Source organism: Plectropomus leopardus, chromosome 19 (genome assembly GCF_026936395.1).
Source record: "Plectropomus leopardus strain MGB_pleo_1.0 chromosome 19, ASM2693639v1, whole genome shotgun sequence".
Lineage (NCBI taxonomy): Eukaryota > Metazoa > Chordata > Actinopteri > Perciformes > Serranidae > Plectropomus > Plectropomus leopardus.
Window position 1 is genome coordinate 19,156,228 of NC_142194.1, and position 26,566 is coordinate 19,182,793.

The following is a 26,566-nucleotide window of genomic DNA, read 5'->3' on the forward strand; positions in this document are numbered from 1 at the left end:
CATTGCGGGTTCTTATTTGTGTGGCTTTCATGATACCTGCTGTTCGTGTCTTTCACGTGCCCCCGGGGTGCACGCATGGCAAGTCTGGAAGAAGACGTGCCCTTTTCTGTATGTCTTGATTTATGGAAGCTTTTTTTCCCCAAGTAACTTTAGATATCCATATTGTGTATCTTCTCCTCTTTGGCTCTCTCTCATGTCATCCTGGCTCAATCTGGTCCCACTTAGTGACAGAGGAGCTTGGGTCTGTCTGGACGCCACTGTCTTCTCTTTCCCACAGCCCCTCTGAATCATTTCATATTCATTGCGTGTCTGGCTGGAGCCCGGCCTCTGACATTTGACTCTTAAAGGCCCACCTGGGACCGGGATGAAATAGACTGTGCGGTGGAGGTGGGAAGGAAGAGCGTAGTGCTGGATGGTGACGGATAGGACAGCATGTTTGACTGATGGCTCGGGTTACAGGCTGCTTGTTCCCCCATAACCCTGTTTGTGACATTAGCATTGCGTGCACTGAGAGATGCCCCATAGCGGAGCAGCTCCGAACACGTGTGGGTTAAAAGAGGTGAATGAGAAGATTCTGAAACAACTGGATCCTGTTTGTTATGAATGGAGCCACTGTGTGTTAAAAGGGATGCGCTTTGATATCAAGCGGCCACTTCATTGCAGAGAGACGTGTTGTCTGACCTTTTCTGCAACCTTTGGTGTCTTATCAGGGCCATTGTTAGTGAAGTACCTTGGCTGAGAGAAAGAGAGAGAAAGAGATAGTTGCTTGGTAGATATCACAGTAATGAAGTGGTCACGTCAGATAATGGGGGCCACTCATTGTTCTGCAAAAAATAAACATGTCACAAGCCTCTTTGTTGCTAGTTCCTGGTAGGGTTAAGTTGGTGGTTTGTTTCTGGCCATTTCATACTCAGAAATGATTCATTGGGAAAGAAACTGAGATAAAGATGACATTTGTGCTCCTCTCTGGATGAAACCAGACACATAAATGTCTTTGTGTAGTCCTCATTCCAAGTCATCTTTTTTTTTCTTCAAAAGCCCTGCCAGTCTGGATGTTTTTTCAGACTGGGGAAAGGGGTGGGCTGATAGGGAAATATGCAGCCATGCGGCACTTAGAGCCGAGAGGGCACATTCTGTTATTCCACGGGATTTTTAACAGTAACCTGCGGAAAGCTTTTTATAGTCGGCCAAAAAGACGAAGGGCGGGTAGGAAAGAGAGAATGAAGAGAGGCATTTGTTCATCAGTTCTGCTGGAGGATATGATCAATAAATCGAAGTTATGCATTCATTTATCATTTTGCAGTCGTGCTTTTGCTTTGTTTTCGACCAAAGTCGTCAAGTTATTGTCAGAATGCGCACAAACACACTATTGTTTGGTGCTCCAAGTGATAGCACTGCGATCAAAGAGCAAGCCTGTGTTCACTGAAGAGATAAAATCAGGAGTATCGGAGCCCTTTGGCAGCTCTGTTTTCCCCTCCTCTCTGCCGGGGAGCTGACTAATGGAAAAAGGTGACAACAGTTTGAACCAGAGTTGTCAAGTCGCACCGTGTTGCGCCCTGTTGTAACCGCTGACCAGCCTCCTGTTTTTTTTTGCCTGTAGCGGTGCTGCTCTGTGCCACCGCCGCGACGTGACACCCAAATTTGCCCTCGCGCCATACGTGGGAAACCTTTTGCACAGGCACCGCTGCCACTGTGGCAGTTCCACAATAGAGCTGGATTATTGTGTCTGGGCTGTCAGCACCTCTCAGCTGAAAGAAAACGAGAGGGGGAGAGAGAGAGACAGAGAGAGATCTCAGGCAACGGGAGAGAGGGGGGGGGGCTCTGGGAGCTGGCATTTTCAAACAATAATCTCTGAGGAGCCTTTCAGGGGGTTTAATGTCATTTTCGGCCTCTGGATTTTTGCCCTTTTCTCCTTTTTGAACAAAACACAGTTGAGAGGGAGTGGGGAGTAAAAGAACGAGGGAAGCGGAGAGAGAGACAGAGAGGGAGACAGAGAGGGAGACTTGGCTGGGTGACTGATATTATTAGTGTTCTAGTGCGACTGATGGAGCCTTGGCCCACGTCCAATGGCTGCCAACAGGCCAGCGTTGGCAAATTGAGTCTGGTACAGAATGGCCTATATCGCCGTCCTATTTAGCACATTACAGAATTTGAATTTATCTTGCCTGTCTCTTTATCCATCCTTCACTCCCCTTTTAAAACCTCATGTTTAGTGTCATGATGAGACAAAAGCCTCGTGTGTAATAGTAGTTTTCCAATGACCTCAACCCTATTTCCACTAGACACGGGAATCACCAGACACTCTTCAGGACAATATTATCAAGATACAGAGGTCAAAGTCATAATGCAATATTGCTATTTTAAACATGTTGCGATGTGCTGAGTATTACAACAAAATATATTGCGATTTATTACTTTTTCTCAACTGCCCATTATGTCCCCAAAGGAAAACTTTATCGACATCTGTATTACCTAAGGGGCCGTTAACATTAGCATCTTTAGCCGCCTGGAAAATGCAAGGTTGGGCGCTGGGTGCTACTTTTATATCCGCTCTTTGCCAACTTTCATGAGCGCACAGGCAGGCTGGGTCTGAGGTTAGAAAGCGACCAAAAGGTGCCGTAGCCTTCTTATGAGAAATTCTGATTGCAGAGCTGATCTACTTCCGGCCGTTTCCTTAAAGTGAATTGGGCCTAAATCATATTCTGTGGGAGAGATGTAAAGCTCATGTTATCCTTAAAATGATCCCCCTGATATTTACAGAAGAAGGAAAGATATCTCACAGCTGTGATTGGTTGTTTCTCATCACATGGTTTAACAAGTTGAACTCTGTTCATCTCAGGGTGCATCCGTTGCGCCTTAAAAATAGACTTTTGGAAACACGTGACCATCGCAATGGCGCCGGCGTGGCTTATGGGAGCGCCTGCCGTGTGTCCCCATTGAAATCAAACAAATAATAAGATCAAATTTTCAGTCAGTTCATCTCACTTTAGTCATTGCTGAAGAAGCAATTGATTATATTATTCTAGCAGCCTACCAAAAGTGTAATTTGTATTTGTCATATTATTCATTTATAGGATGAACATATTGTATTATTGCTGATATCTGATATTCAGATACTCTCAAACTCAATACTAATATATGTACATATATTTTTCCACTAATCCCTCATTTCTGAGAACACCAAGTCTCTCCTACTACTACTTTATTCTAGTAGGTAATAAGGTGGGTATTATTATGAGATAAACCTAACAAAAAACCTGTAACATTATTCCCACTCTCTGAGACAGGGAAAATCCGACCAATTTTGTCTTATTAAAATTGCATAATTTAAGTGTCATCTTGCTGCCTGTCATAGCAGCAGAAATGTTCATTTCTGGCCAGTGCTGATATTTCATGATAATATCTGCCGATGCCAATGACGTACAGATATTATTGCGCATACCTAATAATTTATGTCATTTAAAAAAACGATACTTGCGGCTGTGTAACAATACAATATTGCCAGACAAAATTATTATATTATTATATAATAATACTGTGCTGTATTTATTTCCCCCCACCCCTAGTTTCCACCGTGCAGCCTCATCATGTTTTTGCTCACTCAAAATTGAGCCTCTTCAGCAATAGAGATGTTCAACAGCGAGGGCAGATAGATGGCAGCTTAAGCCGCCTGGTGCTTTTTACTTAGTGCCTTGCGTGCAAGCTGCATGGCTGCCCAAATTTGCTCCTCCTGGCTACAGGCAGGAGTGGCAACACTAATCTTCTCTGCCCCGTGTGAATTATGGATTGGATGTAATGCAGCGATTAGACACACGCACCTACACACGTCACACTCTGCACAGCAGTGACCAGCCAGGTTCCCCGGTGCATTCAGAGAGGGTTTCCCTAGCTGCACATCAAAGTGTAGCCTACAGTGCTGCTGCCTAACCTGGCCACCCAGCCCCGTCCTCCCCGCACTACTCACCTCTAATCAACCTCCGCAGTTACATACAACCTGAAGCTAGCGAGAGATGAAATCCGCTCATGCACATATGCTTACTAAAGCCTTTCATGGCTTTAATCCCCCAACACCACGAAGAGATGCCTGGGAATCTTGGTCAGCTGACTTAAAAGAATGAGGAAGGGATGGAGGAGCTATGGCAAGGTTGTCCCCCCTTCCCCCTCCCACTCTTCCCTAAAGCCTGCTGGGATGCTCCGTGGGCTTGACATACCCAACCCCACCTGCCCTCGCTGCTCAGCGGGAAGCTCCATCACTGGCTTCCCCTGAACTGGCCTACTTGGGACTGTTTGATCTCATTGTGGAAGCAAGTGAGCTCGCCTGCTGCCTGGCAGGCAGAGAGCTCCTTGATGCTGAGGGTTGGGGAGGTGGAGCAGGCTTCAGTGGAGAGGCTTAATAACTGTATTAACATCGGTGGCTCCCCCAGGACCCACGCCTACACAGCAGAGGGAGGAGGGGGGTGGGGGTTGTGGGTAAAGCTGCCTTCTCACACTTTGAATGTTCTGCCCTAATTTTCTCTCTTTTCAGCTCTGTTTTTTTTTTTCCAATTCAGTGTGATTTATAAATCAAGATATATTAGAGCAACATGTCTTCCCCACACTTGTTTCTCACTTTCTCACTATGCTCTGTGACAGATCTATCTCTCATCTGCTCATCATCCCTGTGGCAGCCGGCTTCCCGTAACTCTCCATCTCCTCATTTTGTCTTTGTATCTGTCTTTTCTTTTATTTGTTTGCCTTCTTTGTTACGCCCGGATGTTTATTTATTCATCAGAGACTGACGTTAGTATTGTTTATCCATCCCGATTTCACATCAAACAGATGTGTGATAATACAATCAACTTCAAATTGAAAATACTCTTTCCTCACCTGTGTGTGTCGCTATTCATGACAGGTCCCCTTATCCCTTGAATTATACATCGGAAACTGTTGAATAATAGATAGGCCCCACTTAGCTTAATGGACAGAGTTAACTGGGAAGAGGCGTGTGTTCCTAACTTGCAGAGGAACTGGGTCGCCATAAACGGCACCTAGCCACCCCTCAGGGTCATAACGAGGCCCCGGTCGCAAGGACGGGAGACTGCGCAGCCGACAGAGGCCAGCTGGGGTTAACTGGACCCCAGAGGGAGAGAGGACAGGAGGGAGAAGTGGGAGCATTAACACCACACTCACCTGAGGGCTCGGCTCAGGTTACTTCCACACATTGTTTTGGCAGGCCTGCTTACTAGTGTTTGCATAGGCAGCAAGCATGGTCGTGTACGTGCGTGCAAACATACATATTGTCTTTTTACGCTGGTGTTTTTCACACACACACATGCACTTGAACTGAGAGGAGGCATGCTTAACTCTTGCCAGGTTGCTCAGTGCCTTCTTAGCCATGTTTTCAAAAGAAATCCAACCAGTTTACTCAACTTTTTAAAGGTCTAAACGCACCTAAAAGGCCACTGAAACACAGCATAAGAAAAACGGTGTTGTTCCAGGGTTCAAAGAGTTAATGTCGAAAAATGTATTCTTGATCTACGCAAAAGCCCTAATTTTTTTAGAGTGACATTATAGGGAGATATCAACTTTGTCTCACTAACACCAGTCCGCTGGCTGGTGGAAAGCCATATCACAGGAAATGGTGTGTGTTTTTCTGTGCGTGTCATGATCAAATGGCTCCCCTCAGGCTACACTGAAAGGTCAGGGATCCATGCAGGAAATTAGTGTCTGTAGAGGCACAGACAACACACTCTCACACACACACAGTTACACAGGGAGAAGGGGAAAGCACAAACCATACCCGAGGAAGCTAAACTCGTCCTTCATTAAATTCTAGTAACATCCCACTGCGCTCCCTTGATGACTCTGCCTGCTCTCATCAGCCATTTTTCCTAAGCATGGAGAGAACTTAACCTCCCGGTGCTATCGACAAGCACCTCACTTTTTATTTTATTATTTATTTTGCATTGGTGCTGACACTTAAGACAAATGGGTCTTCCTCTCCCCGCCCACCCGCTCTCCCTTGCTCTGCCCAAATCTTCCACTAAGGAGCCCCCTGACGCTACACATCAGACAGCTGAATCAAATGTGTGTCATCAGTCATCATTAGGGGGCAGAGGAGCACTATCTGGCCCGTTCAGTAGCCTAAGGTGTTTAAAGCTGCCAATGTTATTTTGTGGATTTAGCCACCTTTATGCAGAGATTATGTGCAAAGTGTTGCGGTTTCAGCCAATGAATCTGTAGTGTATGAATGATTGTTTTTTTATTCTCTCATCAATGTTCCGCTGGCTTGTTTTCCTCTGCATCTGGCTGTTTTAAATATGTCAGCTGTCTCCTCAGGGTCTTTAGGCCACTTTAACCCCTGCACTGACCTAGTAACCTCCTCAGGCCCTGGCATCATTGAGCTCTTTAACAGACTCATGACATGATAATAGCACGCTTACTGCATCTTCTCGTCCACGCCCTTCGCAAATACCTCCACTTTACATCCACAGTAATACGCTTTCAACTCCAAACCTGACATTGGTACTTTGAGCTAATTTATGAAGGGTATTGTTGTCATTATAGGTTTCATGTACAGTAGAGGAATGCACGTTAGCCTGCTCAGGCTTGACAGCCGAGGTAAATTACAAGTGAGTTTTAACTATTAGCTCTAACTCACCTTGACGAGTACATGAAGTGACAAACCTAAAAGGGTGTCTCTGCCTCGACGAGGAGGCACATTATATAGCGTCGATGAACACGCGTTCTCACACGCTGCACTGGCGACCTCTCCCCTACTTCTGCAATCACGCTCTGAAGTTGAGAAGATCAAACCCTCGTAATCTATTCCCCATGTGATTGACTATTGTGTCGTCCGCAGAGAAATAGAGCGAGGGAGAGGAGGGGAAAGGGAGAACATGAGTCGAGAGAGGCAGTTTAACATGACAAAGCCTGTCCCTGGTGATCCTCTCTTCTCCTCCCCAGATCCTCATGAGCCTCTTCTCTTTCTCGCTCCTCTCTTGATCCCTTGTTCCCCCCTCTTTTTTTTTTCTCTCCTCCTCCTCTTGGCCTCTCCAAGTCTACTTCAGCCCTCTAATGCAAATAGCCCTTTGCCCCCTCCATATTTATGACCTGCTTCCTCCACTGTTAAATATGCGCTTAAGAACGGAGGGCCTTGAATGCTGCCAGTCACATTGGATTAGCGAGTATCAATGGGCAGATAACCTCTCTGTTAGAGTGAGTGAAGAGCAAACACTCGAGCATAAGCATTCATGAGGGCCTTTTGGCCTTCAAACACTGAGAGGCACTGTGTGTGGCACCCGGCTCAATAAAGATGAATGGGCTCTGATTTGTGTGTATGGATGTAATTTCAGCGCAGGCGGGTGGAATCGCGGTGTACGAAATGCATTATTTCTACACCTGTGATTGTTTTTAAATGCTGAGGGCAGAAATGTGTTCGTGATCTCCAAATAATCTAAATCATATGTGCGCAAATCTTCCAGCTCTTACGAGGCACACTTTTCTTTGAGCGTCCTTTCCAGTGCTTCATGATTATTTTAAGGTCGCAGGAATATATTCAGGCCTCTGACCCTCGGACCGCTTATTACTGGTTGCTTGTAATGTCGTTGACCTTGGGTTTTTACGGGAAAAGAGGGAATAGAAGCTTATTTGGCTGCTGCACTCATTCTAAGTGGCTGTGAGAAAAGAGCAATGGTCAGATGACTGAAATGTTAACCATGAAGGCTTTTGTTGGACTGCACAGTTAGTTTCTGGATTGTGTAGGCCCGGGTTTAGTGTTGCTTTGGCACCCTCCTGGCTCCTTGTATGCATGACTGCAGTTTGTTATCGCAGAAGGAGAAAAAAAAAAGGCACGCACAGTCATCCACTCACGCACAATTCTATAATTAACCAACGCAGGCACTCTGTAAAAGAGAGGCTTAATGTTTCATGAAGCCGTTTTCACAGTCAGAGCGTGAACATTAAAATCTGTTTGTGAGGGGCTGTGGTTTCATTCTTGTGTGTGTGTTTGTGTTATAATTCAGCGGTGACCTTGATTTTCAATTAAGGTATCACAGCTGTAAGTAGGGCTGGGCGACATGGCCAAACATCTTAACAAAATAAAACATTAATACGATTCGATATAGACAGTTATCGCAATAAATGCCAAATCATTATTTATTTAATGTTTGTAGGTTGATTTATGCTCCCGAGTGAAAGTTAAAGAAGCCATACAGTATTGAAAAACAAAAAAAACATTTTAAGTATTAGTTATAGTTATCAAACATTTGTTTACTTTAAAAAAAAAAGCCCTAAACCCATAAAAAGGTCATTGTAACTGATAGTAATAATATTTCTTTAATACCTTTGATACAGTGACACAGCAATATAGACAGTTATCGTACCGTAAAAATGTAGTAGATTCAAAACGATTATAATCAAATTAATATCAATAAAGTATTGGTCAGCAGTGTGTTTAACCCATGGTACAAACAGTTTGGTGAAATATGTTTAATGTAAACAAAATTATTTTCTGTTTTACAGGCACTGTATATATATTCTGCCATATCTCAATCAAAATAATAACAAAAGGCCGACTGATTGTGCAGCAGCATTGTCTTCATTGTTCAACAGCCTGCATTGTAAATGAAAATCTATGTGACATGGCATAAATCATGTACATGGATAAGAAAATGTATTCCTTTCATTATGAAATAGCTGCTAATGATAGCTAATGTAATGTTAACTGGCTAACTTACCGTTAGCGTCAGATGAGCCGCTGCTGTAGCTGACGTTACGTGGTGAATATGATCGTTAAGTAGCCCAGAGCTGTTATCAGTGGACATAACAATCATACCAAAAATAACTTTATGGGCGTGCTGAAAGTAGGGATGATAACAGTTAATTTAAGATTGATTCATCAGTTGTTAAGAACACAATTGAACATGTGATATTTAATCGATGTGTCAATCGACTATGCAATGCTGTCAGAGTATATGCAATATGTTGCTGTGAGCACTGAATGAGAAAAAAAGGCATTTTGCATTGTTTGAAATAGCAGTGTTTTTAATTTATTTTTTTCAAATAAGTTTACAATGTTAACGTACACATTGGCTTCGTTGCTGCTTTGGTCCTCTTCTTCTTTTTCTTCTATTTAATGGCGAATGACAGATTGTGTTTAAGGTGCATTAGTGCCCCCCCTCTCTCAGTGTGTGGGTGATTTGATTATATCAAATATTTATCAAATGTTTTTTATACATCTGTCAAGAAAAATAATAGATAATTATTCTTATTATTTTATCTCCCAGCCTTGGCTGTAAATCTCTCTGTGAAGGGTTTATTAATTCCCTTTGTGATAGTTGACAAAGGGAGGCCAAACTGTGGTTACACCTTCTCCTTTTCTCACTCTGAAGAGCGCGTCTAGAGGCAAACATGGCTTTTATTTGGGTAGTGCTTTTGAAATCTCTCTCCTCAGATGCCCTCTCTCCTTCATCTCAGCCTGTTCTCCGCTCTCTTGTCCTCCCTCTGCCTCTTAATGTGGGTCAGTGATGTCGCTCAGCTGATAGTGTACAGCTGCTGTATGCGTGTGATCGGCTCGTAAACATAAATTCATGCCCAGTGGCAGATCCAATGTGGGCAAACATTGACTGTATTCAGTGCATGGATTAGCCACAGAGAAGGCTTGCTGATCATCGATGTCCCAGTCTTTAGCTCACTGCAGCGATGAAGCTTTGGTGCGGTCTCTTGCGCACACATACAAGAGGACGCATGAAAAAAACAGAACAAAACAAAAATTAATTGGCTCAACAGGCTGTCATAGACCTGCCATGTATCAACTGTATTTTCAGGATCTTTAGTGAATCCCTTAAACACAAATTTTGCAATAACAAAGACAGGAATGACATACAGATATGATAGGAAGTTAGGGATTAGTGCAGGTTAATAACATACAGAAATTTGAAATGGAGAGATTTACTGTAGATGTGCATGGAGAAGGTGTAAATAATTGTTGTAGGGAAGCAGCTGTGTGGAGATAGTTTGGGCAAAAACATATTTGAGTCATTAATAATATTTCCTGTAATATCAATAGTAACAATCAACAAAAGGACTGTTATTAACTAAACTCAAAGAAACCAACAAACAAAAAGGAGTTTAAAAAAAAAGAAAATACATAAATAAAAAGAAAAAATTAGAGGTGTGTCTGTGCCTGTGTGACTGTGTTTCCATTTGTTCGTGTGCCTCTAAAGTCTATATATGTTTGCATTAGGTGCATGTCTGTGGTCCTAATTTTGTTTATGTAAATGTACATAAATGTTTTTCCTTTGGGGTTAGTTTTGGCACTGGCATTTTAACATTCTCACACACACATACTTACATTGAATATAATGTCCCACACGCTAGTATGATACACCACTGTGCCTGTTCACATCCTGGCATGCTCTGGCTGCTTTTTTTTGCCCCCTTGTGCCCACCACCATGTCCCGCACCATCAGCTCATGCCAAATATCTCCAGTCACCCTGGGGCATGTGCCAACTCACATAGTCCCACTGTCAGTCAGCAGGCATAGACAGCTGCTGGGTAGAGTTACACCGTGTTACTCGGGGTTGTGAGGGAGCGTTGTTGCCAGGGATCTTGTGTTTGTCTCTCTGGTGAGAAAGCTATCTTAAAATGTCTTTTATTATTTTCTTTTTTTGTACACAATTACATCCATAAACATTGTAAGTGCTCATAGGAGTCAAGGAATGTAGCTGTAATTTAGATGTCCTGTGCATTCCTTATTCGTCAGGAGACGATTGATTAACTGTGCCAAAGGCTAGCATGTGGCTGCAGCAGCACAGGGCAGCTACTATGGTTAACATGAAGTTTCAGCTAGAAGTCTAGCCCCTGTAGACCTCACCTTTGCCATCTGCTGGATCCCTTGCCGCCCCTCCCCGCCGTCCTCCCCCGCGCCCTAGTTTGTCCACACATGTTCTCAGTTCTGTCTCCATTTGCTGGGACAGCAGTGATAGGAAAACCTGGTGTGTTGTTATTTCAGAGGCCTGGCAGCATGGAGAGGGAAGTTATCTCAGGCCCCTGGAGAAGGGCTCGGGAACATGGTGGGGGCCTCTGGGCTGATAAAAACCAGGCATGGCTTAGACAAGAACAAGCTGACGTTCACACGCACAGGCTGTTGCGCACACACTACCTTTCAGAAGTTTCGTATCACCTGTTATATTGATGTTTTCACTTGTATTATTAACATTTGAAATAGTTTTGACCCCAAAAGAATAATAATTAAAGGTTTAAGCTTCCATGTAGTCAGTGTCCCAGCAGTATTGCAGGGCATTGAAAATTTGATTGTTGAAATTTTTTCCCCCAAATATCCTTGGATTTTTTATTTATTTTCCAATCCAGAAAAGCAGCACTGACCCATGGTCAATATTGAACAACAATGATGCAACTGGGCTCTAATTTTTTTTTGGGGGGGGTGGGGGTTGTTTTTCTTTGGCCCCTCTGCAGTCATTTAATTGTGTGATTGAATAGTTTTAAGCTGTGATTTGTCAGTCCATAGTTCATCTGATATTCCTTCCAAATTCCAAAAGTGTTAATCTTCTATTTCTGTTGTAAAGTTTAAAGAAGAGCTTTGCCAAAGCAACATGCCTGTTAATTCCAGCTTGTTATTAGGTATGTAAGAAAATATTAGTATACTTGATTATTGCAGTAATGTTTTGTGATACTGTATTGAGTCTCAAAAACAAATAGATTTTCAATTAATAATTGATGTCCAAAGACGTGGTTCTGGTTCATTTTGTGCTTTGTCTACCCCCAGCTGCTACATTCTTTACTGCTATATCCTTTACCAGTGCCCTGATTATTGTATTTTAATTTAATTTAGTTTTCTTTAGATTTATTATGTACTATATTTTATTTTTATTTTATAACTTTATTTGCATTTTAATTGTTGCTCAGAGAGATCTTCGTCTCAACGTGACCTTTTGGTTGTCAGTCTGGTTGAACCATTATACAGCGTTTTGTTCTCCATACGTACAAAATGAACCCTTAATACAAAATATGATCTTTTTTTTTTTTAAAGGGATTTTCTGCAACCCAAAGGAATGAAAGACCATTCAAACACATAGAGTAGTCCATCTGACTGTACCTAATCAAGCTTTTGTGGCAGGCAGTCCTAAACCTTTGAATGTGTAGGCTACATATGGTACATATCGTACCACATGTGCGTATATATGCAAAGAAGCATGTGCACTAATTAACACGAGCATACACAAGTTCATTTGGTGTATTCCTAAGAGCAATTAAACAGAAAGAATGCATGCATATTTAGCCATGAGACACTCACACCCCTCTCACAAAGATTTGAAGATGCCATAAATTACCTCTGCAAAACACAACCCCACTTCTGGCCCACCGCTTCCTGGTGTTGAGGAGAGATCGTCATAACAGGCAAGAAAGACTCCTCGCTCTGCACCGCCTTGCCCTTTTGGCCTTTGCTCGGACCCTCATCTATCACTCACGTATGTGTGTGTTTTTCTTGCTGCAACACTCAAGATGGGGGGGAGTTATTTGGCCCCAATTTGGAGCACTATCCATCAAAATTGTGGTCTTGGAGCCAGTAGCCTTCAAACGTAGTGCACAGTCCTTTAAGAAGTCAAGCTGTCACATCAATTTCTGCTCTCTCTGCAAAATTTGAAGATCTGCGATGGTTGCAAAACAGCAGGCTGCCATTTCTGTGAAATGTAGACCACAACATACTCTCTTATTGGAAATGATGTGCCGCAGAAATTTATATTAGAATCTGATTAAGCTGACAGTTTGATCCATACCCTTACTTCCTTTACACTGTGAGCGTCATGGTGTCAGACATACGAATAAAAAAAATTAGCTCTCTTTTAGAAACCATATATCATGTCAGACCTTGATTTTTTCCCTAAAATGGTGTTATTGCACAACATTGCAAGTATGTTCCCCTTATTTTGCTTGGAAAGCTTGAAGTTTCATTATTAGTGACGGCACCCTGTATCTCTATTTCTCTCTCTCTCACCACAATGAGAAGGCAAGAGAACTGCAAGCTAGACATCCTGCAGATTAGTGGGAGCACATCCAGGCGGGAGGATCCTCAGTAATCCGCCTAACTTGCCCTCATTGAAACACGCACACACTTACATTTGTACAGACCCACAAAATGCATGATATAAGTGGGAGTACTGTTAAATGGACTACAAGGATAACAAAATTCTGAATCAGACCAATCTGTAAGACAGTAAAATACTGTAATGGATCTGTTATGATATGTTTGCATCTTCAGGTGGAAGATTAATCTTAATCTTAATCTTCACACATGCAGAAATGTTCAGGAATACTTCCTGCATGGGGTCATGTGTGAATAGGAGCAGGGATCAACACTGAGGGAAATCTGTACCGCCAATTTCCCACCTGGCTTTTAATGTATCAATTGCATATTTCTGATTAAGGTACATCCCAGCAAAAATATTTCCTCTCTTGAAAACCCCAGTAATGAGTCCTGAAACCCTGAAATGAATGACCATTTTAGCACCTTGTCTCAAATACGATGGGTTTTTTGAATGTGATTTTGGTTGCGTAAATAAGGACTGTGGTAAACACAAGCTTAAAAGACTTTGATGTTTTGTTCGACAACATAAAATACGTCAGTAAATACCTCATTCGGAAACTTTTGAGCTTTTGTGCACTTTTTTCAAAAGGCAATTGCTAACAAGTGGCTAAATTAGACTACAGAAGGTCACATGCCAAACCGTGCCAAAAACAGCTTCACAGCTTTGTTGGGGTAGTGACGTGACTGTAGAAGAGTTCGTTTTAGCCTAGGAATAGCTTTTTACCTCTGGAGATTGTGTTTAGGCTTCAAAAATCCTGACAGTGGTGTACATTTGTGAAGATTACCTTGGTCATCCCTGGTGCACTCTATTGTGTCGGTATTACTGTAAGGGTATGGGTATTGGTACTGGTATTGTGATTTTTTAAAACGATACCCAGCCCAACTAAAGACAGAGAGGTTTATGAGTGTAGTGCATGTGTGAATAGTGAAAATCACGGTGCCTGAAAGGTTACCCCAGTAGTTAACCAGGAACTATGTGTGAAAGAGGCTATATATTGGCATTCTCATGTTGGATACAAGTGTTAAGGTCTTTGGCTGTAGTTGTAATGATGCTTTAAAAGTATATATGACAAATCCCTCTGGCGTGGATGGTCGGAAAGATTCAAGATGTCATTGAGAGCTTTCTGTGACTTGAAGAGAGCACTGGGAAGGGGAGAATGTCAGACTCAGTATGTGGGCCAGGTAGGAGTAAGGAAAAGATGAAGGTGGAAAGTGGCGGGAGACGGGGGGTGGAAGAGCTGGATTCAGTTACAGCGAATACGGGAGGCATGAGGCTCGCTGTCTACTCTCCTGCCCCATGTTAACCTCTACTGGCTCTCCTTCCTCCATGTGTGTGTTTTCACTTATGCCTGTCTGCCCTGCCGCCAGGTTCCTCCCCCTCTCCCCTCCAATAACTGTTCACACTCTGTGTTTAAACACAAACACACCCCACCGTCGCTCTCCTTACAGCTGTCAGTCTGTGCGTGCCTGCTAGTGCGCGATGGCGCACGCACACCCTCGCCCCGGCTCATATTCAGATGGCGTGCGTGGCATCGCTGTCAGTAATCAGTGTGAAGGCAGCGAACAGATCCTCATCCATTTCCAGCCGAGAGCTGTTATGACGCTTTGTAAAGAGAATGGCAGGATTTCCCTGTAAGCAAGGAAATAGTCCCATTTCCCCTTTCATTAATGGAAGAGTGCTGACAAAGCATTCCTGCATATGTGTGTGTGTGTGTGAGCGTGTATCGCTTTCCCTGCTGCTTCCCCACATTCCTGACTTGGAAACCAAAAATAACGTCTGAATATTTAGCTAAAGTCAAGCTCTGTGCATGAGCGATGCCCTTCTCTGCTCACTTGTTGCTCTGTTTGACTGCACATAAAAGCTCTAAAGTTGCTGCCAGGCGTTTTTATGGACATGCATGATACATTGGCCTACAACTCTTGGAGTTTTGCAAGGCGGTCTCTATCCCTGAGGCTGTTCCATCGGGCCATCCCACTTCATTATTTTAAGCAGACTTCAAAGTGAGCCTTAATGCAGCAGCCTGTGGCATGGTGGTCTGTGCGGTGTCTCCTCTCCTGCACACTCACTGCATGGAAAGACAAATGAACCTCTATATGTACTTCCATGTATCTTACACATGGCAAACATGTGTTGTGTGCATGTGTGTGTCCAAATAACCGAATAAAATTAAGGGGAACACAATGCTCCGTGACAGAGTGGGATTCAACAAAGTGGAAGACCCTGTCAAAGCTCTTCTCCTCCATCTCCTCTGCCTTCATTCTCTCCGCTTCTCTTTGCCACAATCCAGCCAACCAGCCAGCCTGCTAATGTAGTTAGCTTCCCCCTAATGATGGTGAAATCTCATTAATATGCTTCACAGCTGGGCCCAGTAACCAGTGGGGATGAAGGTAATCAAATCTCAGAGGACTAACCCAGAGCTGAACCTCAAGAACTGCTCTGCAGCACTGGGCCGAGACAGCAGAGTCTGGAGGCTTGATAATAGCCGGTGGGCTTGTGTGAGTGTGTGTGTATATGTGTGTGTGAGAGTGTGTGTCTCTTGGTCTGTGGTCTTGATGCCTTTGAAGTGCTGATGTTAGCCAGGCTATCTTATGTCACTATTACAGCTCAGACTAGTTCATCATCAGAATAGATTTCATTTCAGTCTCGTGCATATTTGTCCATTTAAGTCCAGGCATGCTGTAATTGCTTATGGAGGATGTGGCTGCGAGGGTGCGGCTTCGCTCTAAGTGCACTTGTGGCTCATGATGTATGCAAAGTGAATCTGAAGAGCGGCATTACAGACCACTCACACTTGAACTTAATTAAATCACCGGTGCTTTGGCTCAGAGTTTGAGAACAGCGCGCTGCATTAAGCTATTAAAATATCTGGACGCTGCGCACACACGCTCACTTACATGCGCTCACACCGAGTGTTTATGATACTCGTCTGTGAATGTGAATATCAAAGGAGAGATCCAAGTAAATCATATCTAGGGGCTTCATCATATTGGTCATTCAGAGTGGTTTTACGAGATAAGCATGCTGTTAATTCATGACCAGCTCTCATGTTGTTTACACCAATTATTAACAATAAAAGTCACATTTAGAAATGTAATAATATTTAATCGATTTGTGTAGGATACAGGGAGATAAATTTAGTTATAGAATATGATATAAGCATGTTTTCTTTACTGTATGTTCACCAGAAACTAAGAATCATTGTGTTTTTTTAGACCTTACAATGTTAATATCTACATATAAAGCGGGTACTCTTCTACCAGTCTGCCATTTTGTTTCTACAGTAGCCCAGAACGGACAAACCAATTTGGGCGTTTGCATTTTTCGTATCGGCCACCATAGTACACACTTGGCATACGGGAGAGGTTTCAGTTGATTGCAATCTGAACCCTCACTGCTAGATGCTAATAAATCCTACACAGTCGGCCTTTAGATAGGCCAGAATTAGTTTTCAGCTAGAACAAGTGGTCAGATATTAGACAGACACAACCTCTTTTTAAGTGGACTTCACCATGCAGTGTCAGGCTTATTTCCACTGGTTACACCTGACGGCCTGTGCTGTTTCTTCCCGCTTCCTGGACTGGTCTGACAACATGACGGCCTGTAGTCTTGAATCCAGTCTTGTGTCTGGTTATCAACAATTGCTGTGACCATACAGCTGAGTCTGGTGTGTGTTTCACCTCCTCAGCAGCGTACAATAGATTCCTTATCAGTGCTGTTTTTCATTTAAACATTATTTTCAGGGTTGCCTGTATCCGTAAACAAAGCAGTGAGTTATTGTCTATTCATGTTTCCCTCTCTTGGCTACAGGAATGATATTGTAGCTGAAGTATTAGTTACCGTGGTGACTTTGCAAGCTCTGGAGGGGCTCCGGCCCCGGAAACCTTGCCAGACACACACATTCCCAGTGTTAATATGTTGCAAGGATATCGAAGGAAGCTCTCCAGGCGAGCGTGAGTCAGTTCTTCCAGTGTTTGTGCGTATGATTTCGTGGCTCGCACAATAGGGAGGCTTGTATGATAGTTTGGTGTTGATCAGAGCTTGGATGCGGGCTGGTGTTGAATAATGCCTGGGTGAGGGCTGCTGAAGGGCTAAGTAGCTCTGTCCTCTCCGCTGAGCCTCTCTGCCTCTCCGTCCACAGGCCTGCCATTGTTTTGCTCCATGCCTCAACTTGACAAGGCTCCAGAAGCCAGCCATTGTATTTAATTACAGTCGCCAGCCCCCTCACAGACTCTTGTCCTTGTGTCCCAGATTTCCATGGGTGCTCTCATTAAGACTGCATTCTGTGTGTGTGTGTTTATGTGTGTGTGTCTGACCAATGAGGCTCTTTAAATGGCTCTAGGAAAGCCCTTAGCCCTGTAAACGTAGGCATGGATGCAATTTTCATGTTTATGCATATGTGTGTGGTTGCCACATCTGTTTGTCTATGCGCCATCTACTGAAGGCCAGCTTTAACGTGGATGAATAGTTCTGCGGTCACACTAATAATGCAGGGCTGTAATCAGTCCACATCAAGAGAGGCAGAAAACTGTGAATGGTTTTTTGCTAATGAGAAAATATGCCATGTTATGTAATGGCTGCTCTATTTAAGTTTAATTTGTTTGACATGAGTGTGGTGCGACTGCATGGCCCAGTGGCATGATGTCAATGAGAAGCAAAGGACAGACTCTCTCCCTGTCCCTATCACTCTCACCCTGTCCTTGCTCACTTTAGCCTCGTATCCACCAAACAGTCCGGTCCAGTTCAGTTCATTACACAGTAGAACAGTTATTTTTGCATTTCCATTGTGAAAAGTTGTGCATGATACCAGTTTCAGTTTTGTGCTGTTTTTTGTCTGTCAAAGTACCTAGCACAGTGATCTGATACTGAAACATGGAGCTAGAGACACCGCAGTGTGTTGTTTGGCTAAGAGAGAATTGTAACTCTTGCTCCACAAGGTCTCATTGCACAAACTCGCTCTTTTTGGGGTTGGAAATGAACTTTTTTTTGTCCTCCTGCCACTGTGGCTGGTGGACTTGAAAATCTACCAGCCACTCAATAGATTACCATTGTTTTTTTTGGCTTGTGAGTGAAGCAAATATAGCAGGCACTTGCACATTTTACCAGCATTTGGCTGGTGCTAATTTCCAACCCTAATTACAGTGAAGATTGTAACCTTTTCTTTTTTGTTCTGAAAACGTCGGCGTCTAAACCCCCCTCCTTGGACGTTAAGCGAGGTGCAGAAGTTCTTCTGCATAGCTATTACTGAGCACAACCCCACCTATTTTCAAGAGTACTCTCTGCGGTGGCAAGGCTAAATAGATCTAGTGTTTAGATACTTGTCCGGAGGGGTTATGCACTGGTTCTAAGGGTGCTATACCCAAAGGGTTGAGTGGAAAAGCAACTTTTGTAACTGAATCCTTCATTTCCTTTGCACAAAATTACCACCCATTTCTCCTCCCCAACCACAGCAAAAGAACGTGTGTATTCTTACTGCTATACGCATAAGTCTCCTTGCTGGAAAATAGTATAATTTTTGTTTATGAGCATATGTCCACAAAATCTCTCAAATGTATCACTCCTTTCCTGTGATCTCCTCTGAAATGAATAGTTTGCACTTTTGTTTTGCAAAAAACACTCCCATTTGTAGTTTTTCCTGGCTGTTAAGTTAAGTCTTGACAGCTCTGTGCGTGTGTGTGCGTGTGTGTGTACTGTAAATGAATCAAAAAAACTCAAGGGAGGAAAATAAAGTAATACAGCCTCGCTTTCACTCCCTGTGTGTGTACCATTTTTTATCACTTCATCTGTTTTATATTTTTGTCTTCTGCTTATCTCTAAAACACATCATAGTTCTCTTCTTTGCCCTTTTTGTGCCTCCCTGCTTTCCTCCCTTCATCTCCCCCCTCCATCATCTAAAATACTCTCTCCTCTTCTTCCCTTTTCCCTTGATAATGCAGTAACATTTCCTAAGAATGTCTGTTTAATAAGCAAAATAAAATGCCTTCGTGTCTCACTCTGGGCTGCGATCCTAGTTTCACCCCTTCACCCATTGTGACCCATTTACACCAGGGAGCTTGAAAGGTTGCTGCTGGTGTCAAAGTGGCACATGACATCTGGGCTTCATAAATGAAATGTCTTAATATGTCGGGCCTGATTGGGTGTCACTGTTAGGTGTTGCTATGTAAGCTTTAATGCCGTTAGCTTAACTGTCACCCGTCACTTGAAACCCACTTGGATATGTGGTGTGTCCTCCCGATGGCAGATATAACCTCCAGGGTTTGGAGAGGCTGGATTCTGGTTATTTTTTTTTTACAGGAAGCCTCAATCATATCTGGGCATCAGGTTGGTTTATTTTGGTTGTTCTCAATGTAATCTTCCCCTGCACCATCTGCTGCATGCGCGTGAAGATTGGCAAGCTGAGACCAGCACAGAGACTCTATAAAAGGATAGGAAAGTGTGTGTGTGTGTGTGTGTGTGTGTGTGTGTGTGTGTGTGTGTGTGTGTAAGAGAGACAGGGAGAAAAACTTCACCCTTGCTTTATCTTGCCCAGTGTGCAGTGCGATTACTGTTGTGTGGGTCGTGTCAGGATCCAGTGTGAGCGTGGCGTTTGTCTGCGGCAGCGTCATGTGGAGTGTGTTCCCAGCTGTACTACAGGGCCTGCTGAACCAGCCCAATCTGTTAAATATAGATGGCTTATTTACACACTGAGCTGCAGGTGGCCCCTGAGCTGCTTGTCAGCCTCCCCAATCCCTCTTCTGTTGAGCTGATGATGCTGGGTGGAGCTATGGAGCTTCACACTTGTGCACAGTGTACCTGTATGGATATGGACTGAAGCAGGAGGATTAGGACCGCTGGTTTCTAACCTGAGGATGGCTCCATGGGAGGTCATAAGGCTTTCTTGATTTTAAGGGGTGGTGTGGAATTTTTTTTTCAACATATTGTATTATTTTCAAAACTCAAGGCTCATAGTGTTACAAAACAAATCTCATGTATAGACTCAATAGTAGTATAGACACAGTAGTTAATATATATATATATTTTTAAAGTAGAAGGTATAAACAGTGTTAGAAAGTCACATGATTGCACAGGGATTTATGGGTAACACTTGGCCTTTCTTAAAATGCTGTGTACTGTAAATTTTTTTTTTTAAATAATAAGTAGGCTGAATCATCTTTGATTAAAAAAAAAAAAAAAGTGAATTCATGCTAATGTGTATTTTCAGATATAGTTTGAATTTTTGGAAAAAAAAAACTGAGTGAAACCAAACAATAACGTGGGAGCCCCCCTGCGGTAACGCTAAAGACCCCATATGGGTTGCGGACCCTTGTTTGAAGACTCAGGCCTAAAGGGAAAAGGTTTGAACTACTGATGTCTATTTTTCATTTTGTAGTGTAGCTAATCAAAGATTATGAATGGCTGTGTTTGTGAAAGCCACCACCACTAATGCCAAGTGGGTCCTTTTTTTTCTTAAATGGACAAAACAGCATTACGGTTGTTTGGATATCAAAACTCTGGCATCAAATTAACATCAATATTATAAGTAGAACACAGTAAGCTCACCAAAGCATCATTTGCTAACAAGCATTGTACACTTTATTAAGCCAGCCGCAGGGTGCAGCTCTCTGCTGCGAATGTGTGTTTTTATGTTTGATTAAAGAGTTGTGTTTTGTAACACACAGGATATTGAGGTCAAAGTCCAATACATATTACATGAAGGCAACAGCAGGTTACTTCCCCACAATGCTGGACTGCTCTTTGTTTAGTGTGTACAAACACACAAAATATGGGAGCCTTCAAGCTCACATGTTGTTTGAATTGTCTTATTAGAGCTTATTAGATGAAGACAGAGTGTATTCGTACTCTTTCTGTTAACTGGTGTGATATTGAATAAGGGGGGATGATGATTTGTTTGGTTGAGGGAGTCAACAAATTACAAAGACCTGTCTTGTTTGGTCAGATGTTGTGAGAAGTATGCTGAGCCTTCTCTGCAGTATTTGTTGCTCTTAATTGGTACAGTATGCTCTATCCTTTAATATTTCCAGCATTCATACTTAAAAAGACGGCACAATTTAAAAATAAATAAAAGCACAACTCCAGGCCGTGTATCACAGGAGAAAACCTGTCTTTGAACCCAGCTGGCAAAGCAGCATCTCGCTGTAACACACACACAGGCCATAATTTCAGCACAAAATAAGAATGCTCTGCAGAGGCTGGTTTCATTGCTGCTTTGATGATCTCTCTCTCTCTCTCTGTGTGTGTGTGTGTGTGTGTGTGTGTGTGTGTGTGTGTGTGTGTGTGTGTGTGTGTGTGTGTGTGTGTGTGTGTGTGTGTGTGTGTGTGTGTGTGTGTGTGTGGAAAGTGTTTGTTCTTTGAAGATATTTTGCGGAGTCTTTCCTGTGGCGGATCTGAAAATGTCTGATCAAGAAGTTGTCCTTGCACTTGCAGTTTTTTTTTTCCTTTAGAACACATTGTTAGAAAGTGAGTAAGTTCCCCTTCTGGTGATTTGTATTGGATGTTTGTCAGCAGTGTATCTGTCTGGACTGGGTTGTTTAAGATCTGTGTGAGTGCACACATGAGATTTTGTGTTTATCCCACTGATATCGATTAATGCTGCATGTCTTGTCAGCGCTCCATCTGATAGCGTTTCGCTAACCCCCTTCCTTGTTGCTCTTTTCCTCTCCGCAGCGATAGAGACCCAGAGTACCAGCTCAGAGGAGATAGTGCCAAGCCCGCCCTCACCTCCCCCGCCGCCCCGCGTCTACAAGCCCTGCTTTGTGTGCCAGGACAAGTCCTCAGGGTACCACTATGGTGTCAGCGCCTGTGAGGGCTGCAAGGTGAGACTCCCGGCCTTTCTTTGAATCTGCCAAGCAAGCAAGATGTTTCGTCAATCTTGTGACCTTCATCTGATTTGTAGATGGAAAAATACACTCAGGTCTTCACATGTTAAGCTTTGATGATGAAGGTGATAAGGCACGTCGTTTTGATTTTTTTGTGTCCGTTTGGGTTTTCATTCGGCAAAAGCTCTTATTTTAGTGCTCTAATTAATAAATATATATTTGATTTGGAAACAATAGCCTGATGTTATGTTGTTGTTATAGGCTGCAATGTGGAGTCAGTGAACATAACAGTCATCTATTACTCCCAGCAGCTTGCACATGAGACATTTAAAGAACATCTGTAAGTTGTTCTATTGATAGTCTGCATGTGACGTGTTTCAGGGACATCTGTAATTCATCTTTACAGAAAAAAAAACTGAATTACACTTACTTTACTTACTCCAAAATTGTTAAAACAAACGTTACCAGTTCTTTGCATTTCATACTTGATATATTGAATGAAGTAGTTTTCTAAAGTTTTCTAAATAAGATTGGAAAAGAAAGCTTTTTCTGTTATATATTAGGCAGATTAGATGCTTCACAGCTGGTGGAACCACTTAATCAAATCAAAAAAGAATAAAACAAATAATTTATGCTTTGGTGCATGTTTATACACTTAATTTAACGTCCTTGTAAACAGTTAAGTTGACATCTCTAATCAGAAAGATTTCAATCAGTTTGAAGAAGTATTTACCATGTAATCGCAATATTTACTGACATCGACTGCTTTATTGAGTTGCCACATGGTCAATAAGACCTGGACAATGAGCAGCTGCTGCTTTCAACACTTAAAAACTGCAACCTGTATATCTGCACACATTGTAAACTAAGATAACGTATATAATAGGCCTGCATCTTATCACGTACAGTATGTGAAACTCAGCCGCGCAGGTTTTTATTTTCTTTTTGAGTGCCATGGCTTCTCATATCAGCTCTGCTGACGTGTCCACATCGGCCGTCTCTTATCAATACAGCCATGTTATACAGGTTCTGAAGAGGCCTTATAGCCCCCATCTGCTCCGTTATCAGTTGATAGTTGCTGCGTGCATGCATACATGTTCTCCTGCTAGTGAGGGCACACGCACCTCTTTATCTGGCTTGTCCCGAGGCGCAGAGCCAGAGTTGTGTAAGCTCAGAGGAGGAGAGAGACGAGGATGAGGGATCTGTGGAATCTAATGTAATCTTCCTGCCAGGTGCAAACGTTATATATCCACAGTGTCAACATTTCACAACCACCATGTTTTCTTTGCTCGGCAGTGCATGCATGAATTTACCAAATAGGATTTCCAAAGTTTTTAAAGTCTTGACCCAAACAAGAGTTAGTCTTCCATGCAAGGTTTTCTTATGGCAACAACTCTGTGTATAGCAAGAGGAAGCAGAGAGTGGTTTGATGTAGGCCGGCAGCATGGTGCTGTAGTGACAGGTGCCTGCTAGACCCTTTGACTTATTGACTGTGCAGCCAATACTGTGGTCTGTATGTGTTGCCATATGTGCAGGGAGTGGAGTGGTGTGTGAGAAAGGGGGAAGAGCAGAAAAAAGCCATACTGAAGAAGGCAGGAGGCAGTTGCAGTATAAAGAAAAAAGAAAAGAAACAGTGAGGAAGGGCAGGAGCTCTTGGGGAATATAGAAATGCAGACAAAATGCTACAAATATTTGAGAGACAGCAGGGAGAGAGATAGTGAGAAAGCAGGCTGAGCTCTGGGAGGCATGAACAGATAGAAAAGGAGAGGTGGGGATGGTTGAAGGGACGGCAGATTAGGCGGTCGGGGTACAGGGGCCACGGCTGAACTCATTGACACCAAAAGAAAGACGGTCAGCGCAGCAGAGCACGGAGGGGGGGAGTAAAGAATGCACAAAGGGACGCAAGGAAGCAAGGATTCATTTATACAAACACATAAGCCTTTAACACAAACCTTCAGAGTGCTCTGTGAAACTCAACCTGCTCCCCAAACGCGACTTATAAAAAGTTAACAAAGCACATAAAGGCTGACCCCTGTGCTGTTTTATAGGGGCGACTAAACTGCTGCCGTCTGTGCCGTTTCATGGGTCCTTTGGATGCTTGAAATAATTGATTTTTCAAAGTTCCAACATTTAGGAAATTATGTTTTTGGTTTTGGTAGATTTTTGTCAATAGGAATGAGACAATATGAAAATTCCATGTTGTGACTGTCCTGACCGAAATAATTGTGATTTATGATATAATCCCAGTGATCATGAAAAATATGCTTAAACCTCTTGAAATGGCTCTAAAACATACTGGAATCTCTTTACCGTACATTTTGTGAAGAATCAACCATAATTATTGCATCGCAAATAGAACACTCATTATTTTTAGTGAAAAACATGCAATCAAACAATGTTAAAAGGCCAGGCTTTTCATCTATTTAAAATGGCCTCATTTCTTTTGATATGAAATATGCCGGTGGTTGATTAAGATCTTTTGTGGGGTTTTTGAGGTTGGTGCATATGCAGCCTCTTTTTAACATAGTCGCTTTTATTGCTGGTTGCCCAGCAGTCTCTTTGGATGTTGCTGGACATGATATTCAAGATTATTCCTACGTCGCTGATATAAACACGCTTATGACCAGTGGTGGTATATAACAAAATATGGTTAGTTGATTAATCACTCGATTCAGAGAAAATTAATTAAAGTTAAAAAATTAAAGTTATTTTTATAACAATTTAAGTATTTTTTCTTTTATAATTCTGAGGTTTGGGGATGTTTTTTGTCTTCTTTTTAAGATAATTTCGAGGTTTTGGGGTGGGTCTTTTTTATTTTGAGGCTTTTTTTTTTCTTTTTTTAAAAATTCTTTTCAGGTTTTGGGGGATTTTGTTTTCTTTCTCTGTGTTATGAATGTTTTTCCTCACTGTTACTGTTAAGTACTTTTCCTGAATATACTTACTATTACTTAAGTACAATACAGGACTTTACTTGTAAAAATATTTTCAGTGTTGTTAGTTAAGTAGATCTTTTGCTCAAGCAAAGGATCTGAATACTTCTCCCATCACTGCTTATGACTCAAGTAATTTCATATTAACCTAGGTTATTTACTTACCTTAATCATATAAAATCTGTTACTCTTTTATTCAGGTTAGGGGAAATATAATATCACAAGTGAGTGCTTATTGAGAAATAATAGGCTTGTGTGTGTGAGAGATAAAAAGAGAAAAGGAAGATGGTGCATGTGTGTCCTTGTCAAGATAACACTGAATAATGTGCGTGACGCACCAGATTTTTCTTACATAATGGGGGTTTCACAATTGTCTTTCTAAACCAGTGTTACCAAACACTTAGCAATTTTGTGTTTCTACACATTCAGCACAGGCAGAAGATGTTACCGTGGGAAAGCTTGAAATTTTAACTGTGCACTTTTATTTTCAGTTGCTTACATATGTTAAAAAGACTTTGATCTCACAAAGGTTTGCAGCATCTCTGCGGCCATTTCAAGCCCCAAAGTGCTTTTATTGTGTTCGCTTAACAGTGCTCCCCTTTGTCTAATAGCATCTGATTGAATGGGTAATAAGTGAAATAACGAGGCTAGATCACAGCCCTCGGTGAGAGCGTGTGTGTGTGTGGTTGTGTTAGACCGATGTAAAAGTATGAAATCTCTTCTGCGGTAAGTGTCTGTGTTAAACACACCTCATGTTGCCTCAAGCAGAGGCAGCGGTTGTGCAGTGATAAGCGGTCACGTGCATTATAGCAGACTGGTCTTTTCACATCATTATATGAGGTTTTAGCTTGTCAGTATAATAGTGAAAAGGAGGCATTGAAAACGTGTTAAACACACAACAGTGTGACACTTGCTAATGGCAGGTAAAAACTCTGTAGCAGTGTGATAAACATAGAAGGAGGTCAGACAATAGACAAGCTGTAAACTTGAGTAATGAGTTGTTTCTCCTTAGTGATCTCAGTGTTGTTTTCTCTGACAGCTCAGAAACTGTGTCAGAATTGACACTGTAATTAGCTTTTAGAGGCTATTGTGCATTTGGGATTTAGCTGATGTTTTAATTCATCACCCAGCAGTTTTTGTGCGATGCATATTCTTGAATAATGACAACTTCATTCACAAGTTTAACCATCAGTTGTTGACATGCTCTCTGCACCCTGAAATGATCAAGAATGAGATGTTTACATCTACATAGGGAGCGGGTCCTCGTCCACAGTGATCGTGATGTTGCACCGCCATGTTTCTACAGTAGCCCAGAGTGGACAAACCAAACACTGGCTTTAGATACAGATATCTAACCAGAAAATTACTCTGTTAGAAGTTAAAGTCACCTATTAGAAAATTACTTGAGTAAAACTTTAAAAGTGTCTGATATTTACTGTGCTTCATCAAAACTAATTTTATGATATTAAGTATTATATCATAAGTATAAGTATTGAGAGTAAAAGTACAAGTAAATACTAACATTTGACTCTGAGAATTATGACGTTTATTTCATCGAAACATACACCTCCTTAAAAATGGAGCAATCTGCAATCCTCACGGCTAGATGTCACTAAATCCTACACGCTGCTTCTTTAAAGAAGTATTTCACGGATATAAAGAAAGCCCTTGTATAAAACAAGGCCATCTCTGCAGTAAAAAGACTAAAATAAAATACTTTTTAAATTTGTGTTA

At 42.2% G+C, this 26,566-nt stretch overlaps 1 protein-coding gene across 5 annotated transcripts in view; it reads left to right on the top strand.

Annotated features, from left to right (window-relative positions):
- raraa (retinoic acid receptor, alpha a) overlaps nucleotides 1-26,566 on the top strand; it is a 188,316-nt gene that overhangs the window by 145,019 nt on the left and 16,731 nt on the right. For all 5 annotated transcript variants that reach the window (XM_042507470.2, XM_042507472.2, XM_042507471.2 and 2 more), the window contains one exon: nucleotides 21,751-21,899. In XM_042507470.2, the coding sequence (XP_042363404.1) occupies nucleotides 21,751-21,899 (149 nt within the window). The remainder of the gene's footprint in view (nucleotides 1-21,750; nucleotides 21,900-26,566) is intronic.